The sequence below is a fragment of the Ochotona curzoniae genome, unplaced genomic scaffold, assembly GCF_017591425.1.
Source record: "Ochotona curzoniae isolate NIBS_2020 unplaced genomic scaffold, NIBS_Ocur_1.0 scaffold_3890, whole genome shotgun sequence".
Classification (NCBI taxonomy): Eukaryota; Metazoa; Chordata; class Mammalia; order Lagomorpha; family Ochotonidae; genus Ochotona; species Ochotona curzoniae.
This window is the reverse complement of record NW_024467115.1, coordinates 28,784,747-28,805,765: the sequence shown is the minus strand read 5'-3', so window position 1 is coordinate 28,805,765 and position 21,019 is coordinate 28,784,747. Positions and strand designations below refer to the sequence as shown.

The window sequence follows — 21,019 nt, the reverse complement described above, 5'->3', positions numbered from 1 at the left end:
GGACAAAGCTGCAGGATCACCAGGGCAGGGAACAGACAGAACCAATTGCTCCAATGGCTTACTTAAAGTTACCAGACCTTAACCCTTTAAATGACTGTGAAGAGGGCTCATCTCATAGACCGCTATAATAAGGAATTTTCTATTCCCTGTAGGTATAAATTACTTAGTCGCTTGTGTCACAGAAACCCAATGTGATGTTTCTATTATCACGACTAGGCTTATTTTTAAGACTTATTTTATTTTATTTATTGGAAAGGCAGATATAAAGAGAAGAGGAGAGACAGAAAGATCTTCCATCCTCTGGTTCACTCCCCAAGTGACCTCCAAGGCCGGAGCTGAGCTGATCCGAAGCTAGGAGCCAGGAGTTTCTTCTGGGTCTCTCCTGCATAGGTGTAGGGCTCAAGGTTTTGGGCCGTTTTCCACTGCTTTCCCAGGCCACAAGCAGGGAGCTAGACAGGAAGTGGAGCAACTGGGACACGAACCAGCGCCCATATGAGATCCTGGTGGTTACAAGGTGAGGACTTAGCCACTAGGCCACCACTGGGCTCACCATAACTAATTTTTAGAAGCTTTGACCCTCCAAAGAAAAACTGGATTCCAAAAAAATTTTTCATATGGGATTTAATTTGAATGGGTTAGCCTGTCCTTGCAACTCTTTAGAACATAGAAAATGTAGTTGTTGTAGCTGCTTTCATAATTTTTTAACTAGAGGAAATATAGGGTGATTTTAATAACATCATAAAAATATACTTTTGATTATTGTTTGATTGTTTTTATGACGTTGTAGAACCTGCAGTTGTAGAGGGATTTAATGTTTGAAACTTTTTGTCTTAGATCTTTATGTATTTTTTCTTTTGTTGTGTTTCCCGTTAAGTGGTGGATAAGTTGTAGAATAAGAATTGCAGTAGGAGTGTATTACTGAATGAGATGTGTTGTCCACTGAGAAGTTCTTAGCTGCAACATCAGAATGGATAATGCCCTGTCTTAAGGTGAAACAAATTGTAGAATTATCTTTGGAAACATTCACTTGCCCATTGTAGAGTTGAAACTTAAATGGAGTAAACATAGCTCACAGCTAATTACAATTCTTTCCTCCGTTATAATTCTTGCTTTACTTGTTTAGTTAACAAACTGTGTGAGCTTGCAGGCCTAATGGCCTTTCATGCCAATGGCCCCTAATCCCCATAAACCAAGACTCCAGACTTACTAACCCATACATAATTCAAGGTAGGGGTCTGGCTGGCACAGGTGTGCCAAGGATAGAACCCAGACTTGAGGAGAGCAGGTGAGGGCTGGCAAGCTGAGATAAGCAAGGAATGTAGAATCCTTCCTCACTCACCTCTCAAGCTGTTGTAAATTGTGCCCCACCTTGAAGCTATGTCAAACTGCCCCTAAAGAAAACTTTGTAATTGTACTGCTTGGGGCCGTACTCTGGTGGAGTGGATGCAACACCATGATGTAAAAAGTTTGTGCCAGAGTTTGTGACTGCTTCTGTATAAATAAAGCAGACAGCTTTCTCGCATGGTCCACAATGATCTTGGAATTGTAGTGGTCCGTCTCTCTTCTTTCTACGCCTATTTCACATACCCTTCTTGAGCTCTGAACTCAGCTGGAGCTGGACTCCGGCAAAATGTAATGTATATAATTGTGATGTATAGTACTATAATATACAATAAAACAGTATACCTTTATGTAACTACATGTACTTTAAATAACTAGTTAATAAATATATGTAAATATCTATTTATTATTTGATAGGCTGAGTGACAGCAAATGTTTGAGAGAGAGCAAGCGAGCTCTTCCATTTTCCGGTTTCCTCCCTAAATGGTTTGCCACAGCTGGGGTTGGACCGGGCTAGAGCCAAGAGCTTAGAATTCTGAGTCTCCTGTGTGAGTGGCAGGTGCTCAAGCACTTAGCCAATCCTCTGCTGCTTTCTCAGGTGCGTTATCAGGGAGATGCAGTGAAAGTGGAGAAGTTGAGTGTTAAACTGGCATTCATGAGATACCAGCTTCACAAGCAGTGGCTTAACTCATGGAGCCACAGCACCAGCCCCAATAAAAAGTCTTTAAAATGTTATCTAAACAAATTTCTGAAGCCAAGTTGCTTATAAATATCAAGTGAAAAGTTCTTTTAGAAAAATTCATATTTACACATATTTACACATTGGGTGGTCCTGGTATACTGTGTTACCAGCTTTGTGGCAGCCTCTGCTACCTCCACATTTCCTCTTCCACACATATGAGAGCTACATTCCTTACTCCTCGTGATTTTATTATGCTGTGTAAGAGAACACAAGGAAAATCCAGAGGAAAATAATCTTCGGTGAGTGTGCATTTTCTTGGTAGTTCCTAGCTGACCTGTATCTGTTCAACAACCAAGATACTTGCCTCATAAATTATAAAAGAATAGAGAATCCTCTCATGATTTATTTACCTTCTTTCATAGAAAAGGACGAGCCTCCGCAAAGCAAGGCTGGACAGAATGTGGTCCTGCATCTACCCACAGACGAGGTGACGTTGGATGGCCGTGAGAGCACAGATGACCATGCCATCATCCACTATGAGTGGACGCTGCTGCAGGGTGACCCGTCGGTGGACATGAAGGTAATCCACGTGGCCTTTACTAGTGGAAACTGGTGTCTCAGAGAAGGGTGTTCTCCTCTTGCATCTGAATTTTTGTAAGCAGGCAGAAGAGGCTGAAGTGGAGAATACCATTTTGTTTGTCTGAAAATGGATCATGCTGTAAATTTACTTTTCCACAGAGTAGATGGTGATCAGGATCCTTTGTTTTGAGCTCACCTTTGTTCTTGCTCCTTTTTCTTGACTTCAAGGAGAAAAAGACTGATGCTTTGCTTCCATGACCCACTTTTTGAAAGTTGTGTTTATTCATATGCTTGGTGCAGACTCAAGTAGAATATCTAAAACTTACAAAGTAGAGTTGTTTAAAGAGGAGAAATAACAGGGTGGGCTATTCTTCCTCTTGCCAGGAAAGTGAACATTTTGCTGGTCTGAGCCACGGAGTGAGGGTGTGAGTGGTAGGTGTTCCCTTGCGTGCCCCACTCTTTGTGGGCCCCTTCTGGGCTGGGCTGGGATTGCTGCAGATGGAGGAGACCCACCTGAACAGTGGCTGCCTCGGCATCCCCGGGGGTATTACGTTGTGAGACAAATGGTTTCTTTTATGAACTTTATCAGGTCGCTGTCTAGTTGGGAGCATTTTAAAGGTTGGACAGATGAACATCATGCAGACCGCTTGAGTTAGAGAAGGTGGGAGGGGACATGCACAAACACTGATTATAGACTCTGCTGGAACTAAAGCCAGGACGGTGGGCACCTAGTCCCTCAACACTAATTTAAGTTTTTCTTGTTTTATCATTTATTATTAAGGTTTCATTCAATGATTGTAAAGTCTTAGAATTGGACTGTGTCCTCACCAAGCGTCTTACCTAGCCGCTCCTTCATTCAGGAGTCCCTTCTCTAGTAACTCTGTCAGAGGCCTGCTACTCTTTGCCTGACTTTTCCAGGATAAAAGCTCACTGTTCCACCTGTGTCCTTCGACTTGCTAGTCTGCCCTGATTACTAGGGAACTAGGTTGCGCCTCCCTTCATTTGTGTGCATCAGTGCCAGGTCTTTCCTTGGAAAACCATAGCATTGGCCTCCTTTAGTTCTGAATAGAAGTCCTCAAAGTCTTTGCACAAAATAAACATCACCACTTGGTCTACTGCTCTTAAACTCAACACCTCCGCTTCTCTTAGAGGTTGTACACATGAATTTTTTTCAGGCCGCCCACCTTCCAGTCCCTGGCTTTTTTCAAATTAATCTACATCCTTAAAATCTGCAAATGCTGATGGAACCCGGGCTCTTTGGCAGCTGTCACCATTGATGATCCATACCTTGTCTTTGTATCTATTATTGAGGCATAATTTGCATGAATCATGTTAGTTGTACCACAGAGGGTTCATGCAGAGTATTCTATTAGCAGGATCACCTGCAGCCTGCTCCACCTTTCATCAGAACTGCCATTCTGACGACTCCCCCTGCTGTGTGATTGGTTTATTGAACCTGAGTGCAGGGACTTCTCTCATCTCAGTTTTCAGCTTTTTATCTACAACACAAATAATCCAGGACATTGAGTGTTACTGGTCATATTGACTATTCTTTCATATTTTGTGTCAGCTGCAAAATTGATGAATCAGGAATTTGGAGAACTGAGGTCGCTGAGGAGAGATGTGGGGACAAGTCCCTTGTCATGGCCCTGGGGAACTGCCCTGGGACGGACCCTGTTTCAAGCACCTTGGGGATCTGTGTGTGCAAGCAGCTGCACATTTGCTTCTCATCATTTGGCTCATCATACATGTTCCTAGGAATTTTATTAGCTAGAAATTACATTTATGGCTGACAAATAAAAATAGTGAAAAAACAGGAAGTAAAGGTATGTTACAGTACATGTCTGTACTCCCAAATAAAAGTAGGACTCCAGTGAAGCATTTGAATATGCTTTTACAATATCTTACTAGATTTTCTACCTTTGCCTTTACCTACTATGCCATAATATAGTTAAATAACAGAAAGTTAAACTTGTAGCTGTGACTAAGGGATTATACTACTGTGATAATATGAGGAAAAATGGTGGGAGGGGAAAGGAAGGAGAGAAGAAGCACAGGAGGAGGGAGGAATCTATATCTACAAACCTGTATCATTGAAAATGAAAAACAGAAAGAAAAACTGTTGCTAGCAAATAAAAAAATGGTAAAGATACTATTGAATACTATTGAATACTTATTGAATCTTTTAATACTATTGAATACTATTGAAGATACTTATAAAGGAGTGAGAAAACTCGGTATATTCCTAGGCTTTTTGGCCCGAGTGCCATGTCATCAAGGTCTGGAGCACTTCCTTAGCTGGGTGAGATGCCATCATCTTAGTGACAGAGTGGGAGAGCCATCTGCTGCCAAACTGTGACTCTTATAGTGACGTACATTCGTTCACACTCCCAAAGTGCATTTGCCTCCTGCTGTGATGTCATCATAGTCGTACCCACCATTGATTACGCACTGTGGTGACAGATGGTTCCCCTCGTGCAGGCTTTGTCACTCTTAGGTGAGGCCTGAAAACTTTTTATGGTCTGTGTGCCATCACTTCATAACAGTTAGGAACTTCATACAGAGAGATTTGGAACTCACAAACCACAGATTGATTTACATTCAGCTCAAGAGTTGTCTTAGTCCATTCTGGCCACTGCAGCAGAAGCCCATAGCTGAGTAGCTTGTAAAGCAGGCATTTTTCTGGCAGCTCTGAATTCTAGAAAGTTCAAAATCCAGGTACTTTAGTTCATAGGGAGATGTTTTTGTTTGTTTGTTTGTTGCCACAGCCTTCCTTGGTAGGAGGTGCAAAGCAGCTCCTGTTGCTTCTCTCCTAAGGACACAAATCCCATCCATGAGAACAGCATATACATGACCTGTGTCCCTCCTAAATTCCCTGTCTCCACGACACCATCAGTTGGGATTCAGTTTCAACATGTGAATGTGGAGGAGAACAAACCTTATACAACAATGTTTCCAGAATATCATGTGCAAAGGGAGCCTACTAAAGATGGATATTGTTTATACCAACAGCTTCATTACTGAACCAAAGGCAGTTTCTCACTGACTTACCTAATAAGTACTTTCTAAAAATAGATCAGTGGACCTGTGTTGGTGCATATCGGGTTAGACCACTATCAGCCAGCTTCCTGTATTGGAGTTCTGGATTGAGTCCCAAGTGCTCTGCGCCTGGTCCAGCTTCCTGCCAATACACCTGGGATGGCAGCAGCCATGTTGGAGACCAGGGTGGAGTTCCTGGCTCCTGGCTTTCACCCGGTCCACACCTAGCTATTATAACCGTTTGAGGAGCCAACCAGGAGATGAAAGGTAACTTGCTCTCTCTCTTTCCCCCCTCTCCATCTACTTCTGCTTGTCTGTCTGTCTTTCTCTGTAGCTTTACCTTTCACATAATTAATCTTAAAAAATAGAAATGGATAAGTGTTTTGTAACTAAATTATGCAGTGATAAATATATGTCTGTATATAACTTTGTGTATGTGTGTGTGTCCACACACATGCATGCTTAAAATAAGCTCAAACACGTATCCTAGCCGTACTCTGAATTCCTAGAGCCTCAGTCCTGTAAGGGAGTACTTGATGAGTTCTGGCTACTCCATTTCTGATACGGCTTCCTGCTGCTATGCACCCCACCAAGAGTGATGACCACGCAGGTGCTTGAGACCCGCCATCCTTATGGGAGACCTCACTTAGAACCAAGCTCTTGGCTTCATGCTGGCCTAGCCCTGACTTTTGCAGGCATTTGGAAAGTGAACCAGCGGAAGGAAGTTCCATCTCTCTCTACTTCCATCCCTCCATCCTGGTGTCTCTCTCTCTCTCTCTTTCTTTCCTTCCCTCTCTCTTTTCCCTCAATATACATTTAAAATTAAAATGGGGTGAAAAAGGATAAATTTGAAGAAGAAAGCAGCCCACTGTTTTATTAAATTATTTAGGCTGTGTTTATCTGTGCATATATTGATATCTTTTATCCTGAAACTTAGATTCTGTGCAGTCCTGGAAATCTTTCCAGGGTCCTGTTACATGTGGGGCAATGTCAAGAAGGATCCCAGGGGCCTTGCACATGCACATCTTGCTGATCTACTCACTGTAACCCTGTAGTGTTGGCTCTGTGAGTGGAAAGTGGAAGGGGTTGTGCTCTAGAGAGACCATGAAGGTGATTGGTTCACATCTGCTTCTGGAGCCAGTCTCTGCTGTGTCAGAGCCCAGGTGCCCAGGGAAATATGCAAAGTCCAGTGATTGGCTCTTCCCCAGGGTACTCTGCACTTCCAGCCCCAGCATGGGCACGTACTTCCCTGTGCACTCCAAGTCTGGCACCTAGAACTCAGCAAGTCTCTCACCTTCATAGAGAGCCCTGGGTGACATCAGCCCGCAGCCAAGCAAGTAAGGCAGATCACAAAAGCAGAGAACATCTAGGTTCTTCACCACAAGGCCCAGCACCAACACATTATGATTGCTGCCATGTTCACTTGTGTTCTTGAATGCTGAGAGTGCAGACTGCAGTGCTGCCCCCTGACAGGCCACCTGGTTCTGAGCCAGTTAGACGCAACTGGAACCTGCTGCCACTCCAACACCCCCTCTGCCCAGGCAGCCTGTACCTGGCCCTGATGTCATTGCTCAGGTTTCTTGCCCACTGCCTATGACCCCATCAAGGGGAAGCAGGAGGGCTCAGACTAGAATTGGAGCAATGTGCATGGGCAGCTGTGGGCAGAGTCCAGATGTGTTCTAGAGTTTTAGTTACAGAATTTCCTGATTTATTCCGTGTGAGATAGGAAAAGGGGCCACATATAATCCCAGGTCCTCATCTGCGGGTCTGGCTTGAGTTCTGTATGTCTGGGGCTTTGATCTTCTCTGTCTGCTCTCCTGCTGCCCTCCATTGTAGCTCACTGCAGACTTGTTTGAAGTCACTCTCACTTTCTGCTACCCTCTTTGCATTTGAATACTCGGTGAGTGACTGCTGCTTGCTCTCCCTGTCAGCCTGGAGGTAAGGTAACAGCCTGGCAGTGAACACTGCTCTCTTTGAAGCATACCACAAAGGACTGGAGGCCTTCCCTGCCAGCTCTCCAGCTTGAAGCCTTTACAAGGAACTGATGGACAGCTTGTTGGCCCACGCAGACTGTTGTACATCTGCAGGCCTCAGTTCTGTCTCCATCTCTGTAAGGAGGGTCTCCAAGTACTGACCTCACCATCCCGGACTCAGTACCACCTTGGACACCTGCTTGTCCAGTACTGCCCTCAATCCCCTAGTTCTCAGTCCCCTTGAATGCTGCACCAATCCACGGAGGCGTGTATTCCTGGTGTCCACCTACAGCCACAGGCCATAAAAGATGCCTTTCCCCTTTGTTCTCTCTGCTCTGCTCTCACTTTCTCCCTGCCCCACTGTTTCTCCCTTGCTGAAATAATCAAGGCCTCTCATCTGGTCACTTGCTGTTTCTGTTGTCATGGGTTTATGAAAAAAGTTAGCAATCTCTCTGAGTGAAAGTTACTCTAGTCAACTTCATGAAGCCATGGATTCTCTCAGGTTAGGTAAGGTGGGTGTTTGGCAGGGCAGTTAAAATGCTGCTTGTGACGGCCGCACTCCACAGCTGAATACCTGTGTGTGTTCCCAGCACCAACTCCTGTCTCTGGCTGCCCATGCAGACCCTGGGGGACAGCAGTGATAGCTCAAGTAATTGAGTTCCTGCCACTGGGGAGGAATTCCTGCCCTGCATTGAATTCCCAGATGCCATCTTTGCTGCCCCTCTCTGCCCTGGACCATTTTGGACATTTGGAAAATGAATCAACGGATGGGATCTCTTTTCTTTTCATACCTCCTTTCTTGTTTTTTTTCCATATTGTTTCCTTCATGTTGAAAAGTGGGTATTAAGGGAGAAGGCCCACCAAATTTCCCACCCTCCCCAGGTCCCAGATGTAGGGTATGCTCTGAGGTTCTTGCTCAAGTGGTTTTGAGATTTCAACAGTTATGAATCGCTGCCAATCTCCTTTCAAAAAACTAAATTTAAAATGCTGTAAGGGACAGGTACTAGTATTCCATCTTACAGATGAAGAAACTGAGGACTTAGGGCATAGGTGCAGTCACGTGCCAGTGTGCAGTATGGCAGGCATCCAGTCTAAAGTCTGTTGAGTGACAGGCTTTGTGGGTCACCTGAGTATGCAGACGAAGTTGCCAAATCCCAGTGCCACTCGCCAGGCCCCTGACTCAGACCCCCCAAGGCTGAGGCTGGCAAAGCATGTCTTGATAAAGGCTTGGGTCATTAGTAAACTGTGTCAAGTACAACCATCACCATGTCTGGCTAGATTGCCTCTAAGTTTGTGTAAGCATTCTTCTAGCAACTCTATGTAGGACTGACAAATCCTAAAGTGTCAAACAAGGTGGTATGTAGGAATCTAAATTCTAAGATTTCACACATGAAAACAAGTCGATGATTGTTCCAGTTGGATGGGTTTTCAGTGATTTCAAAAGTCCAGGAAGGGATCCATGGAGTAGAATGTGCGATGGTCAGTGTTCACTGGCAGAAGACAATGTCTAAACTAGTTCCTTGAAGCAGAAGATTTCTCTGAAAAACGCATTGAGCAGTTGACAGAATTATTAGGCGAGCTGAAGAAGCAGTCCTTGGGCTGAATGTCCAAAGTCACTTGCAGAGCCAGGCCTTGGATGGCATTGCTCTGGCCAGGACCAGGGACCACCTGGGAGTGGTGCAAGGACGACAGAGGATGAGGCTCCCCAGGGTGGGAGGTGCCAAAGCAATGCCCACAGGGGGCTAAAGGCAACACGTGGTGAGAGGAACTCAGCTATGTAACAGCAGCTGGAAAAGGGAGGGATCTCTTGGATGAGTGCGGAGCTTGAAGAGGGATGTGCAGATTGGGACGAGCATCTACTAAGGACAGGTGAGGGGACCGTCAGTCCATGATGTTGGCAGCTCAGAGAACACCAGAAATGAAGATTTCAAGTTGGATCCAAGCTGCCAGAATCAGGGTGTGATTGAGTATTCAGCATCCTTGGACTCCAAGCAGAGGGGCGGCTCGTGTCGCTGCTCCAAAGAGGAGCTGACTTCCCGTTCAGGAGCGTGAGGGGGCCTGTGCTTGGGGTCCTTGCTGACTGTGACATGTCTTCTCTATGTGCCAGGTGCCTCAGTCAGGGACCCTGAAGTTGGCCCACCTGCAGGAGGGAACCTACACATTCCAGCTGACTGTGACCGACACTGCAGGCCAGAGGGGTTCCGACAATGTGTCGGTGACAGTGCTTCCCGTGGCCCACGCCACCAAAGGTGAGAGGGCAGTCCTTCTGTGACCAACCCAGAGCCGGCTGTCCATGGGAGGGGGATGCTTGCCTGGCACTTTACATTCCGACTGTGCAGTCTGTGGGCTCATCCATTCTAGTTTTTGGTGTTGAAGAAGAAAGTATAAAAATACAACAAAAATAGATTCTGTTTTGCTTTGGGATAAGTTGGCACTGCTAGGTTAGGGTGGAAGGAAGACGTAAGAACAGACCATGAGACGCCCTGGAGAAGCCCCAGTCTGTTCTTCTTTTTTTTTTAAAGGCTTTATTTATTTTTATTGGAAAGTTAGATATACAGAGAGAGGAGGAGAGACAGAGAGGAAGATCTTCCATCCGATGATTCACTCCCCAAGTGACTGCAATGGCCAGTGCTGCGCCAATCTGAAGCCGGGTGCCAGGAACTTCCTCCAGGTCTCCCACATGGGTACAGGAACCCAAGGCTTTGGGCTGTCCTGGACTGCTTTCTCAGGCCACAAGCAGGGAGCTGGATCGGAAACGGGGCTGCCGGAATTAGAACTGGCACCCATATGGGATCCCAGCGGCACATTCAAGGCAAGGACTTTAGCCACCTGGTCCACACCGGGCCCCCCAGTCTTTTCTTGACTTGGCTCCATGAATGACAGTTTCTGGCTTTCCCAGGAGAGGACTTTGTTGAAACTGATTCTGTTTCATTTGTAGGTTGGCAGCTCACAGCCAAGGAGCACAGACAAGACAATCTAACTCAGATGTAAAGTGGTGTGGGGGTTGAGGGCCTGGGAGGAAAGATGTTGGTTGCACTTTCAGTTGGATGGGAGGAATAAGTTTGAGTGATCTGTTACACATATAGTGACTGCAATCAGTAAGACTTCACTACAAAGGGACTTCAGAAAGCTTACAGGAGAAGGACATTTAAAAGTAAGTTTATTGGGCCTGGCGCGGTGGCGCGAGTGGTTAAGGTCCTCGCCTTGCACGCCCGGGATCCCATATGGGCGCCGGTTCTATCCCAGCAGCCCTGCTTCCCTTCCAGCTCCCTGCCTGTGGCCCGGGAAAGCAGTCGAGGACGGCCCAAAGCTTTGGGACCCTGCACCCACGTGGGAGACCTGGAAGAGTCTCCTGGCTTCGGATTGGCATAGCATCAGCCGTTGCGCTCACTTGGGGAGTGAATCATCAGATGGAGGATCTTCCTCTCTGTCTCATCTCTGTATATCTGCCTTTCCAATAAAAAAAAAATAATAAAAATAAATCTTAAAAAAAAAAGTAAGTTTATTTTGGTGCAAAAAAAAAATTATGTCCGTGCATAGTTTTTTCATTGTGCACATTTTCTATGAACTTTTTGAAAACCTCATGTACAATTATTATTTGTCAATTAAAAGTAAAATATAAAAACAGAATTAAATAAAGGCATGAATTGTTGGTAAAATAAATCATTCTAGAATTAAAAAAAAATTTTTTTAAGGAATTTGAGTTAGGGAGAGGCAGAAATCTTCCATCTGTGGGTTGACTTTCAAAATGATCCCAATAGCTGGGGCTGGTGCTCAGACTGAGCCAGGCCAGAACCAGGAGCCAGGGCTCCCTCCAGGTCTTCCAGTGGGTGCAGGGAGCCACAAACTTTGGCCTTCTCCACTGTCTTCTCAGATGTGTTAGCAGGAATTAGATTGGAAGTACAACAACTTTGACTTGAACCAGCACCCATACAGGTTGCCAGCACCACAGGCGGTGCCTTAACCGTCCATGCCACACCACCAAACCTCACTTTAGAACATTTGCAAGAGAAGGAAGGAAAGAATGCAGCTAAGCACTAAAGTTAAAATAAATTGGAATATGCAAAGCACATTGTATCCATTTAAAAGCACAATTTAAAAAATTTCCATGGATATTTTACACAGATGCATAGGCACAGTAATATAGTTCAAACTGTATGTACTTTCTCACATTCTGTTGCACAATGTAAAACTCATTTATTTCATTCATTTGTTTCTTATCTTCCCAAAGTCCTCATTTCTTGGGTGAGCTTCGGCTAACAATAATACCCATCACATGGGACTTGGAGCATGGGAGGATATTCCAGAGAGATCTTTCTCATACACAGTTGACTTGTGGATGAGTGCTGAGATTCTGGTCACGTGAAGATCCTCATTTCTTCATTTCTGGATTCAATAGTTGTGCTAGCACCACGGCCAGGGCAGTGCACTGGTAGATGCAGCCCCTGACCTCCCGTTGCTTGTAGTCTGTTAAAACCACTGTCATAGCCGTTGTAACCCTGGCATTTATCAGTATTCAGTATTTGAATGGTAATGAGTCAGCACTTTGAGGAAGAAGGGTCCAAGACTTGTAATGTGACTGTGACTTACTTGCACTATAGTGGATCTAGTTTTCCATCTAAAACAGGGGCCAGCACTGTGGTGTAGCAGGCTAAGCTTCTGCCTGTACACTTGCATCCTGTGGGGGTGCCTGTCTGAGTCCTGCCTGTCTTACTTCCCATCCAGCTCCCTGCCAGTATGCCTGGGGAAACAGCAGAAGACAGCTGAAGGGCTTGGGCCCCTGCACTGACCTGGGAGACCCAGAAGAACCTCCAAGTTCCAGCTTCAGTCTGGCCAAGCCCTGGCCATGGCAACCATTTGGGGTGCAAATCAGCAGATGGAAGATTCTGTCTGCGTCTCTCTGACTTTCAGATAAATTTATTTTAAAAAGATGCATGTGGAAAAAGTTATATGAGTAGCTAGAAATGTTAGCGTCCTGAGAAGCAACCGTGGTGACTTGCATTAGCAGCATTAGAAAATGTGCAGCCAGTGACTCCTGCTCAGTTCGTTTAAGCTTCCCACGTAGACCGAGGGAAATGCCATATGCAGAGGCCACAGCCAAACTCAGGTCCTCTCTTGCACTCTGGGGTCTTCCATGATGATCGACGAAAGTGGAGTGTGTCCAGGCCAGCCTAGGTTGGAGTGGTGCAGTAGACTTGGTGCAGCTGCACAGCAGAAGCAGCACCCTGTGCAGCGGGATCCCCGGAAGCATCACCTTTCCCATCTTCCCTGAGCAGGAGGACTCACCTGGGCAAGACCGAGTGAAGTGCTGTTGGGAGAAGCCATCCCCACAGAAAGTAGAAAATGCTGCTTTTGTATACTCTGTACTGTCATGAGCAGATGGCCAAAGCCTCGCCAGCCACTTGTTTACCTTAGTGGCTTTCTCAGGCCAGCTGCCCCAATCCCAGAGTGATCTGCCTGCTGTACATTTCCAGACCTTCTCCACAATGATAGTAAAATGTTTCTGAAGTAGCAGCAAGTGATGTGAACCACTTCTGATGACTGATGAGCCACTTGGGTCTAGATCTTACGTATATGTCTTAATATAGAAAATGAGGAAGAAATCAGTATAGTACTAACTGTATCTGGGATCACTTACTGGTTATAATGGAAGGACTTATTACATAAGCTGTGTGAAACATCACATGGAGACACTGAATAAACAGACAGGGAAAGAGCTGTGTAGGATGGATTTGAGGAACATCAGTAAATCCTGTTAGCTCTCAGGATGCCGTTAAGGAGGAGGAAGCCCCAACCTCCCATCAATGGTGTCTAAATGGGATCATTTTCAATATGTTCCATTCAGTGGATAAGTAAAATACAGATGTGAGGCTTGGAACAAATCATCATGAGAATTCCAATGCTATAATGCCCCCCAACACTAGCAAACTCACAAAACCAAGGTCAGTTTCTGTCACCAATTGAGAAAATAGAATGGCTTCTTACTTCCAGGAAAGAAAAAAAGAGAGAGAGAATATTTCTGCCACTTCTGTTGTATCTATTGGTCCTGTGATTAACTACACAGTTGTTATAGTAACCAAGATAACATCTACCAGAGTAAAGGTATCCTTTTTGTATGATCATCATTCTTTTAATTTTGAATACGTTACTATCTTGAACCCCTTTGCATGTTGGGAAAAAATATAACCAATTCTAAGAGCTAGCATGCAGTTCAACTGTGATCAGGATCAGCTCTCCAGACTGATGTATAAGATGCGCCCTAGGCATCTCCTGGACCAAGACACACTCCAAGTGCATGTGCTTAAGGTTCCACTCAAGTATGCATGCTGTGCTTGGTCATTTGTTCCTGGCAGAACATCATAGAAGTTGCCACTGTTCCCATCCTCCCAAAGAGAACCAGTGAGTCCCAGAAAAACTGTGAGACTCCCTGAGCCCTTCAGGTCCAGTCACTCAGTGCTTGTGTAGCTAAGTCTAACAAAATCACTTGTAATCACGCATGCATGAAATGGCCTCTGAGACAGTTTTGGAAGCTCCTGTGAGCTGACTACAGACTCATTATTTCATGGAAAAAGATTCACACCAGCAGCTTAACTGCAGTTAGGGTTTTACAGTAGTCAGCAAATAGGATCCAGATATAAAAAAGCTAAGTCCATAAATGGCATTACCCGGGAAACAAGAATGCAGGGCACAACTTAGGTGAATTGGTGGTTCATGCATGGTCTGCCAAGAGGTAGGGCTGTGTTGTCAGGTGGCCTACCAAGAGGCAGTAAATGGCCCAGGGTAAGGGGATCCCCAGCTTGGATAAGTGGGTGAATGCAGAGTAGAAGACTGAGGGGGCATGCAAGTGGATGGAGGAGATCACCATTGCCTCATTGGCCGTGCAAGCTCGGAACACAGTCCTCAAGCAGTTACCTGCATCTGTTTACCTCAGTACATTTTTTACCTGTATCTCTTTACCTCAATACATTTTTTAAAAAGATTTATTTATTTTCATTGGAAAGGCAGATATGCAGAGAGGAGGAGAGACAGAGAGGAAGGTCTTCCATCCAATGATTCACTCCCCAAGTGGCTGTAATGGCTGGAGCTGAACCGATCTGAAGCCAGGAGCCCAGAGCTGCTTTCCAAGTTTCCCACGTGGATGCAGGGTCCCAAGACTTAGTACCATCCTCGACTATTTTCCCCAGCCACAAGCACGGAGCTGGATGGGAAGCTGGGCTGCTGGGATTAGACCAGCACCCATACATGATTCCAGCACATTCAAGGCAAGGACTAGCAGCTAGGCTATCACACCAGCCATCCAAGTACATCTTGTACACATTGTTTGTCTGGCTGTGCTGGACGTCTGAGCTTTGCCTGTGTTCCCATGACCTGGGATTCATTTATAAACAGGGTGCCTGGGTACTTGCTCACGCTACCACTTCTTCTGTGACGACGGCTGCTGCATTGACATCACCTTGGCTTGTGACGGAGAGCGGCAGTGTCCCGATGGCTCTGACGAGGCTTTCTGTCAAAACTGTGAGTTGGCTGTGTCACCTTGTCAGGAGAGGAGCTGGGAGGGGTGCAGAGGGCATGCCTGGGTTCTTAGAGTCAAATAAGAGAGCAGTGTTCTTCCTCTTCCTGTTTATAGTTTACCTATATATGTATGTGTGTAAACTATGTGTATATATGTTTATAGTTTACATGTAAGTTTATGTGAAAAAAGATGTGTGTTTTAAAAAAAGATTGAGATTCTACTAATTTGAAAGGCAGCTTGACACAGAGAAAGGGAGAGATGGGGAAGACTTCTGTTTGCTAATTCTCTTTCCCCAAATGGCTATGTTAAGCCCTGGCTAGCCAAGAACTCTATCCAGGTCTCTGATGCAGGTGCAGGAATAGGGTTAATACTTGGGCCATCTTCCACTGCTTGCCCGGGCACATGAGCAGGGAGCTGAATCAGAAGTGGAGCAGCCAGAACTCAAGCCTGAGCTCACGAGTTGCTAGCGTTGCCGACAGCAGCTTAGCTCACTGTGTTACAGGGCCAAGGCCAAAAGCTATGGGTAAGTAAGCATTCACTATGGGTCTGTGCTCTGAGTTATCAGTGTCCAATTATTGGTATTGCTTGTGTTTTTAAAACTTTTGAACTTTTTAGATTCTCCATATCCTAAAAAATGCTATATCATATATGCCTTTTTCAATAAATGGCAATGAATTAATGTTCTGGCAAAATTTAACTTTTGATCCAAAGGTGTAGCCGAAGTCAGAGCTTAAATATGCTATGTAAGTCACATACACACATATACATGTCCTCCCCTCCCCCCCAAGAGAACCACAGGAAGCTCAGTGAGGCAATGGTTGGAGGAAGCACAAAGTCTGAGAACCTTAGGGTGATAATTTTCTCTTTGTTCCTTTCTTTATACACAGCATTTGAAAAACTAGTGGTTGAAAAAAAAATTAGGTTGATCATCCATTCAAAAACCAGAAAAAATAGTCTTAAGGCTGTTTGTGCCTTATTAAGTGGGTTATTATTCCAAAGTAGGTGCAATTTTAAGTCAACTGCAAATAATTTTATGAAAAAACGCAGAAAGGAAATATAACAGCTAACTAAGCTCTTCTATGCTTCAGTGGGCCTTGACCGAAAGATGGCGACCCACACAGCCACTACTCCTGCCCAGCCAAGAACGACAGCACTGATCAGAGATGCTGAGGATGTGTCCTTGTTGGAAAAGTCCCACGAAGCCACCGCCCCAGGCCAGCCAGCTGTGGTGTCCCACACAGAGAAGAACCACTTGGCCTTCGCAGGGACGGAAGGTCAAGTCATTCCTGTGATGCCAGGTGAGTTCTCAGGTTCAAGAGCCACATGAGTGTGGTTCCAAGCTAAGCTGAGCTTATACTTCATTGTAACTCTTCTTTCTTTTGGAAAGAATAAAATTTGACCAAAAAGCAAGTGTAGGGGGAGGAAAAGCCCAATAAATTGCTTATTTGTAGGAAGACCTGCTTAAATAAAGGCTTCTCTCAGCATCCATGGGGAGTTGGTTCCAGGACCTCCCACGGTACCAACTTCCATGAACCGCTCGAGTTGTTTATATAGATGGGACAGTAAGCGCGTATAACCTGTGCTGAGTCCCATGTGCTTAGCTCTAGTTTGCGGTGCTACCAACTCGGTGTTAAGTGCTGTAGGAAGCATTGTATGCCATATTGTTTATGGAGCAGTATGAAGAGTGTTTAGTACAGAAGTTTTTCTCTAAATATTACCAGTCCCTGGCTGATAGAATCCACGGATGTGAAACCCTTGTGCATGCGTACATATGTGCTCCAGGGACACCACCAGAGGAATGTGTTAGTACGTCCAAGTTGGGAAGAGAGGACGCCTGGTGGATGGACACTGGTGCCCAGGATATTCTAGTTTAGGTGATTCTGAGCTGCCGCTGCAGAATCCTGTGATGTCTGGCACACGCCATTACTCACAACATGTGATTGTCAAGGTGTTTGTCAGCTTGAATCTGCCACCTGTGCTTGAAGTCCAGTGTTAGGCCCCGTGATTGAACCATTTCCATCCTGTTTTTATTTTCAAATAAGACTAGTAAGATTTTAAAATATATTCAAGGTACTAATGGATTACTGATTCCATCCTATGAAATTTCTTCTCCACGTGCTTAGATTGTATGATTATGTGACATATGAGACACAAGTATACATGACCACACTTGGGTAAGCTTTTGTAAATGCCATTGCTGTCTCCAGTCTCTGCATACATTTTACTGAAGTGATTCATCACTGTTTTAATTAATGTCCATTGTCCAAGATATGGGAAGATCCAAAATAATTTAAAACACTACCCTTGACTGAACACTACTTTTAAAAAATGCTATGTGTTTACTTGAGAGGTAAACAGGCGGAGAGAGCCATATGCTAGTTCATTCCCCAGAGGTTTAGAAGATGGGAGCCAGGTACCCAACCCGCATCTCCTGAGGGAGTGACATAAAGCAGCTTGAGAACTGACGTCTAGTGCAGCAGTTCAGCCTGATTCTTTAAGGAACGTGATGGAACCTGGGCGAATCCGTGACCTCCCTGTGAAGCCACGGTCACCTGGGCAAAACTGTGACCTCCCTGTGAAGCCATGGTCACCTGGGTGAATCCATGACCTCTCTGTGGAGCCACAGTCACCTGGGCGAATCTGTGACCTCTCTGTGGAGCCATGGTCATGGCTTCCCTGTGAAATAGTCCAGAGCTTCCTTATTCAGCTTCTGTTGCAGGGACTAGAGTAAGCAGCTTTGACCTTTAAATTCATGCAAAACTTTTTTTTAAGATTTATTTTATCTTTATTGTAAGTCAGATATACTGAGAGGGAGGAGGAGAGACAGAGAGAAAGATATTCCATCCATTGATTCACTCCTCAAGTGGCCGCAATGGCCTGAGCTGCGCCAGTCTGAAGCCAGGAGCCTCTTCCTGGTCTCCCACATGGGGGCAGGGTCCCAAGGCTTATGGGCCATCCTTGACTGCTTCCCAGGCCACAAGCAGGGAGCTGGATGGGTCTTCTGGGCCCACAAAACATTTTCTTTTAATTTTTGAAAAAATTTTTTACTAAGAAAGGATACCCATAAAGGCTGTTTTGGAGGATTTTCCTCCCCACATGCCCTAGATATTTCATATGTATCTGGGCTTTCCTTTTGAAACCACAAGATCACACTTCCTGGATGGTCATTGGATTGTGTTAAATCCTGAGAGCCAGCACATCTGTTTAGCCGCTTGTTTTATGATGCTATAGCATACCTGAGGCATGTACCCTATAAAGAAAGGGGTTTATTTTTCTTGAGTGCATCGTCTCTTTGGCCTCCGTGAAGGTTCCAGGAGGGGTAGTGCTGCAGAGGAGGGCGTGTGGAAGAGGTCACATGTAGGGACACCAAGCCACAGGGCTTTGGGTGTCAGACTTGCTGTTTCTATAATCACTTGCTTACTTAGAAACTGAGAGAATACAATCCCTCCCAAGGGTAGCATCCCCCGACTCTGATGAGCACTTTCCTAGGTCCTGCCTGAAGATCCTGAAACCACAACCCCACCACCCTGGGAGCCAAGCTTCTGTGATGTACGTCCCTGGGGTTCGCATTTGAGCCATGCCCACACCTCAGCATTTGCCATCTTACAGCACGGCGCTAGGATGCTGTTCTGTTCCTGCATGGAAGGAAAAGCAAGGGTGGGCAAGCTCCCTTCACACCCACCAGGATGCTCAGGTGGCTGATTCCACGGTTCTTCAAAGGGGAGCCGTTCCTCGGGAGTGGAGTTGCTTTCTGCTGAGGCCAGTCTCCTTCAGCCAGCTGTCAGCAGCAGCTGCCTCTGAAGTGCACCCTGTGATGCTGGGGCTCTCACAGGAACAGCCCTCTTAGAAGGCCTTCTCTGGGCTCACTCATTCTGAAAGTTTTGGGTACTGAACTGGGAGCAGTTTCTTTGTTATTGTTTGAAATTTATAGATGATCAACATAGCAAATTCTGTCTTGTAACCCCCCACAACCCATATGTAAGTTGGTCTCAAAGAACCACTTAATTTTAAATAAAATGACATGGCTCATTTTATCTAGAAATTAGTTAAATACCACCAGCATCCTGACAGGTTTTACTGTTACTCTGCTGTCGAGTAAAAATATGTTTGTAAGAAATGATATTTTATTATTCCACTTTCATCAGAGGTTGTTGGTACCACAGTATTCAAATGAGCAAAGAACATGTCAGGGAGGAGCTTTGTGCAGCTATCATAAGGCCTAGATTACACATAGGCCAAGTTTCAAAAGTTGTGCTAGTACAACACAAAAGTTTCACAATACGAAAGTTTCCTGAAGGAACTTTCTCTCACCTGCTTCACAGACCTGTGGTCTGATCTCCCACTGAACAAACAGCAAGAAAGGACCACGCTAGTGTTTGTGCTGATTGGGCCACAGGAAACTCCATAATGTTCTGGAAAATGGTAGCCATTTTCCCAGCTAGTGTTTCCAGCTTTGTTTAAAACAGCCTCCATGGAGCTGAGTCTTGAAGGTGGCGCTGCAGGGCACGGAGGGACAGCCCGAGTGTGGAGCACCGCAGGTTTCTCCCCAGATGCCAGCGCTGAGCACACGATGTCAGGCCTCTGCTGCCAGCTGCTTTGGGCCACCGCCTGCCTGGCCGCACTCTGCATCCTGTGCGTGGACTCAAACAGTACCTTGGCCCTGGCCCTGACCCGGAGCAGGACTAACACCTCGACTGTAATGCCCACCCTGATAGTGCTGACGTCCAGGACACCTGCCCCGTTGACCAGCACTCCAGCAGTAGAAACGTGTGCCAGCCGTGGCAGCTGTGCTTCCTGTTTTAATACTAGTATCGATGATGTTACCTGTGTTTGGTTAGAATGCAAAGAAAAGAGCTACTGTTCACATAATTCATCAGCTCAGTGCATAGTGGTACACAGCACTACCACTCCAACTGCTCCAGTGCCAATCACTTCTACAGCTAAAACCACAACCCGGCCTGCAACTTCTACCACAGCCACTACCTCAGGTGCAACAAATACCACTTTCACCCTAACCTTATCACCTGGGCGGAAGTCCACCTTTGATGCAGCCAGTTTCATTGGAGGAATTGTCTTTGTCTTGGGGTGTGCAGGTTGTAATTTTCTTGCTCTATAAATTCTGTAAATCTAAAGAACAAAATTGCCACACTTTGTAAACAGACCCATTGAATTCACAAGGACCGGCGATTTGTTTGAGTAACTCACTGGAACCAAGAAACTCTGAAGAAGTCCCACGTGGAAGACGCTATTCCAGGATCTTTACATTTCCACAGGATACATACAGGATTGTGCAGGAACATCGTTCTGGAAGAAAAATAGGTTAAACCATTTGCTCAACAGGAATATTTCCAATATTCTGCATAAATCCTTGTGGCTGTTGCCTTTTATTTTAAATGGCTGCTGCCTTGGGTTATGTTTCTTTTTTTAACATGCCAAATGTAACTTTCTGTAAGTGATGGAAAATGTTGTTATATCTAGACAACCTCATGAGTCTGTCCAGGTTAGTTATGTTGAAGCCTCAGAGCTACATTACGTTCATGCAAACCCAAAATATAATGTAGTGACCAGAATTGAGAAGAGTGTGTGCCAAATGAGCATCAGTCAGGTGGATTTTGGTTATTTCAAAAGTGGAATACATGTATACATTCTGCTGTATAAGCTGTATCCTTAAACTTGAAATTTGGTGCTTGATAAGTTAATTTTTCTACATTAGAAATAAGGTGCCATGCAGGGAATTACATTCCAGAGTTAAAGAAGTAAAAGAATACATAGCATTAGTGCACAGGTGTGACAGGTTATTGTTCATAAATATATAAAGCACCTTATGTCATTGAGAAATAAAGAGCTGTGCCTTAAAAGAGAGGTAACTGTGTGTGATTTCTCTGTTCTCAT

At 45.2% G+C, this 21,019-nt stretch overlaps 1 protein-coding gene and 1 pseudogene across 2 annotated transcripts in view; both read left to right on the top strand.

The window, feature by feature from the left end:
* The window catches only part of LRP11 (LDL receptor related protein 11), a 32,142-nt gene that overhangs the window by 4,840 nt on the left and 6,283 nt on the right, over positions 1 to 21,019 (top strand). The window contains exons 2-5 of one of the 2 annotated variants that reach the window (XM_040965362.1): positions 2,446 to 2,603; positions 9,722 to 9,863; positions 15,004 to 15,129; positions 16,216 to 16,425. The exons of the other annotated variant lie outside the window; for it this stretch is intronic. Coding sequence (XP_040821296.1) covers positions 2,446 to 2,603; positions 9,722 to 9,863; positions 15,004 to 15,129; positions 16,216 to 16,425 — 636 coding nt within the window. The remainder of the gene's footprint in view (positions 1 to 2,445; positions 2,604 to 9,721; positions 9,864 to 15,003; positions 15,130 to 16,215; positions 16,426 to 21,019) is intronic. 2 annotated transcript variants of the gene reach the window in all.
* On the top strand, positions 19,616 to 20,283 carry LOC121146082 (annotated as a pseudogene).